Source organism: Notothenia coriiceps, unplaced genomic scaffold, assembly GCF_000735185.1.
Source record: "Notothenia coriiceps isolate Sejong01 unplaced genomic scaffold, NC01 NC01_scaffold00033419, whole genome shotgun sequence".
In the NCBI taxonomy this organism is placed as follows: Eukaryota; Metazoa; Chordata; class Actinopteri; order Perciformes; family Nototheniidae; genus Notothenia; species Notothenia coriiceps.
The window spans coordinates 164,337-168,137 of NW_011366120.1; the positions used below are offsets into that span (position 1 = coordinate 164,337).

Sequence of the window (3,801 nt, forward strand, 5' to 3'; positions counted from 1 at the left end):
AAATTCTGCATCATGTAAGTTGCGCTGACAGGTAGACACACTGCTTCCCCGCAGCGAGGCTCCCCCGCCCTACAGTTGACAGTTCAGAACCGGTTCTTCGATTCAGCTCCCGCTCTTATCACTCCGCCCAGAGTCCGACTGGTGCTGCGTCATTGCGTCATCGTTTGCGTCATGACGTAACCGTTTGCGTGCCTGCTTCATAAAGCCAAAGCCCGCGGAAACCCCTCACAGCTGACACCGACAACAACAACAATGGCCGATTGTGCTCCAGCTTCCTCTGCACCTCTTCAGAAGACCAGATTCCCAGTAGGTAGCTGGTCTCTTCAGTGGACCACTGCTGCTTGTTAAGTTTCTCCATCGTTGTGTACAAACTGGATAAAACGCAGGCTTTTTGTTGTTGTTCAGGAGTTGATCCCGCCCCTGCCCCCGCCTCGACGTAAGCGTGATGTATGCGGTGCTTTTGCTGTAGCCGGACAATTTTTTGGTGCTTGAAACGAACCGGATTCCGGAGCTAAGAGGCTGCTCCGCTGCGGTGTGAACAGGAAAACCCGGTGCTTTTCAAGCTCCAGCTCCGAACCGGCCCTGAAACACCGTTGGTGTGAATGAGGTATAAGTGAGTTAGCAAAGGTTCAATATCTCCATCACTATTGTCAAATGCCTTGACAGCCGTTCAATCAGGATGAATGATTACAAACTACATATTTTCACTTTTTATTTCAAATCAATTGCAGGTTCCACTTGTGCAACAATTGGAAATAACTCAAAATATAAATCACTAAATCCCAGTCAGAGTAGCTGTTTATTGAGCTTAATGCTAATATAGTATACTAACAAGCTTTGATGACCAACATTGTGAAATGTTATCATGCTAAAGTCTATACAGATAGTCGTTTATGTATTTATGTAGCAGAATACATACAGTAAGTAGGTTTTGTTCGAAACATTTTAAATTATACGCAAAAAATGTTGGTTAGCATGATTAATTTAGTATTGAGATAAGATAAGAAAGATATTTTTTCATTTCGTTGCACAACCTTGTGTTGTATAATTACAATAAATGATCCTTGTATCTTTGTAACACAGCTGTGCCTATAGAAAATGCTAATGCTAAGGTTCATTTCCAAACATAGGACAGATCCTTTTGTTGCCTCTGGCGCCCCCCTGAGTCCAAAGCTCACACGTCAGAGACTTATATGCTGCATGTGAGTTTGAACCTTTGGGAAAAGCCTGAGTGCGTTTTGTGCGGTGACGATCTGAACAGTTTGTGTTGACAGACCTTTGACGTCAGCGATGTGTCGGCAGCACAGAGCGATGTTACAGGGCTCGTTCCTCTCCTGGGAGACAGGAAGAGACAGAAGGAGGTTTGGAAATAGAAACGTCTGCAGCTGAGAGACAGTCTGAGGAGATCTTCTGAAACTCACCAGCTTGTCGAGCCCGAGAGCGGGAGAGTCCGTTTCCAGACAGATGTGCTCCAGAGGGATCTGCTTGATCAGTTTGTCTCTCTGTGAGGGGAAAAGTTATTATACTTTTTATTATTATAACGGACTGATGTAACAGAAGTCAAGCAGATTCACTCTCATGTTGCTCGTCTTCAGAGGCAAGGCTATTAACACCTTTCAACACAAGGCAACTCAAAGTGCTTCACAGTGGAGACTTAAGTCTTATTGTTCTTAATTCATTAGATTACATTAGGTTTCATTACACAGAGTACAGGTACCAAGATGACTAAATGGAGATTATCATCTAATGAGAAGTGTGAAGATAATCAGTGATAATAAGGGAGGCGTGTGGCGCAGTGGATAGTGCGTAGGTGTTGGGATCAGGGGGTCACAGGTTCAAACCCCACTGCAGTCAGCATGTCGTTGTGTCCCTGAGACACTTCACCCCAAAGTGCTCCTGTGGGGATTGTCCACAGTATTGAGTATGTAACTAAAAACAATGAAATATAACATCCAGGAATAGGAACGCGGTGTCTCTTGTTTTGACCGTACTTTTTGTTTTAACGCGTCAAAGATTTTTCAAAAAATGCTTAAAAAAGGTATTTCTGTTGCACTTTTAATGGGATATAACAGTATTTACCTGTTAACGCTTTAACATAGAGTGTAATCTCTAAATAATCATAAATGTTATATAATGTTATAATGTATATAAGTAATCATCAGAGTATCTAAATCCGAATCAAAATAGTGTTTTTACCCTGGGGAAAGCTGCTCTAATTTACAACTAATGAAAATAAAAGATAAAAAAAGGAAAGCAATGTTAGAAATATAAAAAGAATAGATTAGAATGGGAGATGAACCCCTCTGTAATGGTCTCACATGCAAAGCAAACAGTGACATGTGTTCTCTGCTTTAACCCATCCTAGTACCAGGAGTCTAGTGCTAGGGGCTAGTGTACAGCGCCCGGGGAGCAATGGGAGTGAGAGGGGAAGGGGGGTGTCCGGTGCCTTGCTCAAGGGCACCACGGCAGGGCAGGAGGTGAACTGGGACCTCTCCAAGTAGCAGTCCACACTCCATATTTAGGTCTGGTCGGGGACTTGAACCAGCGACCCTACAGCTCACAGTCCAAGCCCCTACTGACTGAGCCACTGCCGGACAGGTAAAGAAACACAAAAAAAAAAATACAAAAAGAATACAAAAATGTATATAAATATAATAAGTGAAATGTCCGATAAAAGATAGTTAGAATTAAAAATAGAAGAAAAATATTTATATCAAAGATACATATTTTCAGTTGTTTTTATTTGACTAATGTACCGGTGCTGATGACACAAGATATCAATTTAAATTCCTATATGTTTCTGTTTCTCTCCTCGTGATTCCTTAAATACAAAATCTATACGTAGCAAGTTGTTGTTTCTTTTTTAAATCTTCCTACAAATACAAAGTGTGGATCCCCCTACCTGGTGGTTCCTGCAGACCGCGGGGGGGAAGGAGAAGAAGAAACCAGCCTTCACTCCCTCCAGAGCCACGGAGGGCTTCCCTGCAAAGTTATGAAGCAGCGCTCGACTGATACCTGACGGGAAATCAGAAAGTAGTGTCATTAAATGTTAACTTTAATTATTAGAAACAAAGCAAACACTCACCTTGTTCTCTCATCGTCTCTATGGTGACTTTAGCAGCAGATCGTGAGTGGACGTTCCTGTGAAGGAAACAGGAAACAAGCAGACTGATTTGACCATCACTTTAATGCTGTCTCTCACCCTTACAGTTATTGATCACATTTGTGTTCTATGTTCATGTATTTGTATGATGGTGGTTTCATCCGGCTCACACAGGCAGCTGCAGCTCCTTGGCGACGCTCAGCTGTTTGATGAAGACGCTCATCTGATCCTCTCTGTCCTGATGAGAGGGAGCACACCACGGAGTGAAGTCTAAGCCAATCTGGAAACAAACAAATAAAACACAATGACTGATAATGTTCCAGCAGACATCATGAAACCACCAGAGACCCTGCAGGGACAATTGTTTGTTTTAAAGCGATGTGATTGCTGTCAGGCGCAGAAGAGTAACTTCATTATCCTGAAATGTGGATGAAAAAAGTTCAAGAGCATGTTTGGTCTTTTTAAACTGCTTAAACAAAATTTGACAAACTTTACACAAAGACTTTTCAATGCATAGACATGGTAAAGATGTAACACACATTGATGTAGAAGTCAGATCAGATTAGTCTCGCTGATGAGAACAACCAAGTCAATTCATTTTTTTTAGGCAGCCAGAAATCAAGAATTCTCCTCTGAGGACCATCAAATCTGTCAAGTCTCAAACACTTAATGTTGTGACGGATGCCATTATCATCAAA

The 3,801-nt window shown here is 42.1% G+C and overlaps 1 protein-coding gene across 1 annotated transcript; it reads right to left on the reverse strand.

The window, feature by feature from the left end:
* Window positions 1–541: 541 nt before the first annotated feature.
* LOC104961540 (putative deoxyribonuclease tatdn3) lies at window positions 542–3,464 on the reverse strand (the record flags this gene model as incomplete). The annotated part of the gene is made up of 5 exons (XM_010789849.1): window positions 542–1,334; window positions 1,422–1,502; window positions 2,903–3,015; window positions 3,086–3,141; window positions 3,274–3,464. Coding segments are annotated over 5 exons (594 nt in total), but the record flags the coding sequence as incomplete, so codon positions are not given.
* Window positions 3,465–3,801: the final 337 nt, after the last annotated feature.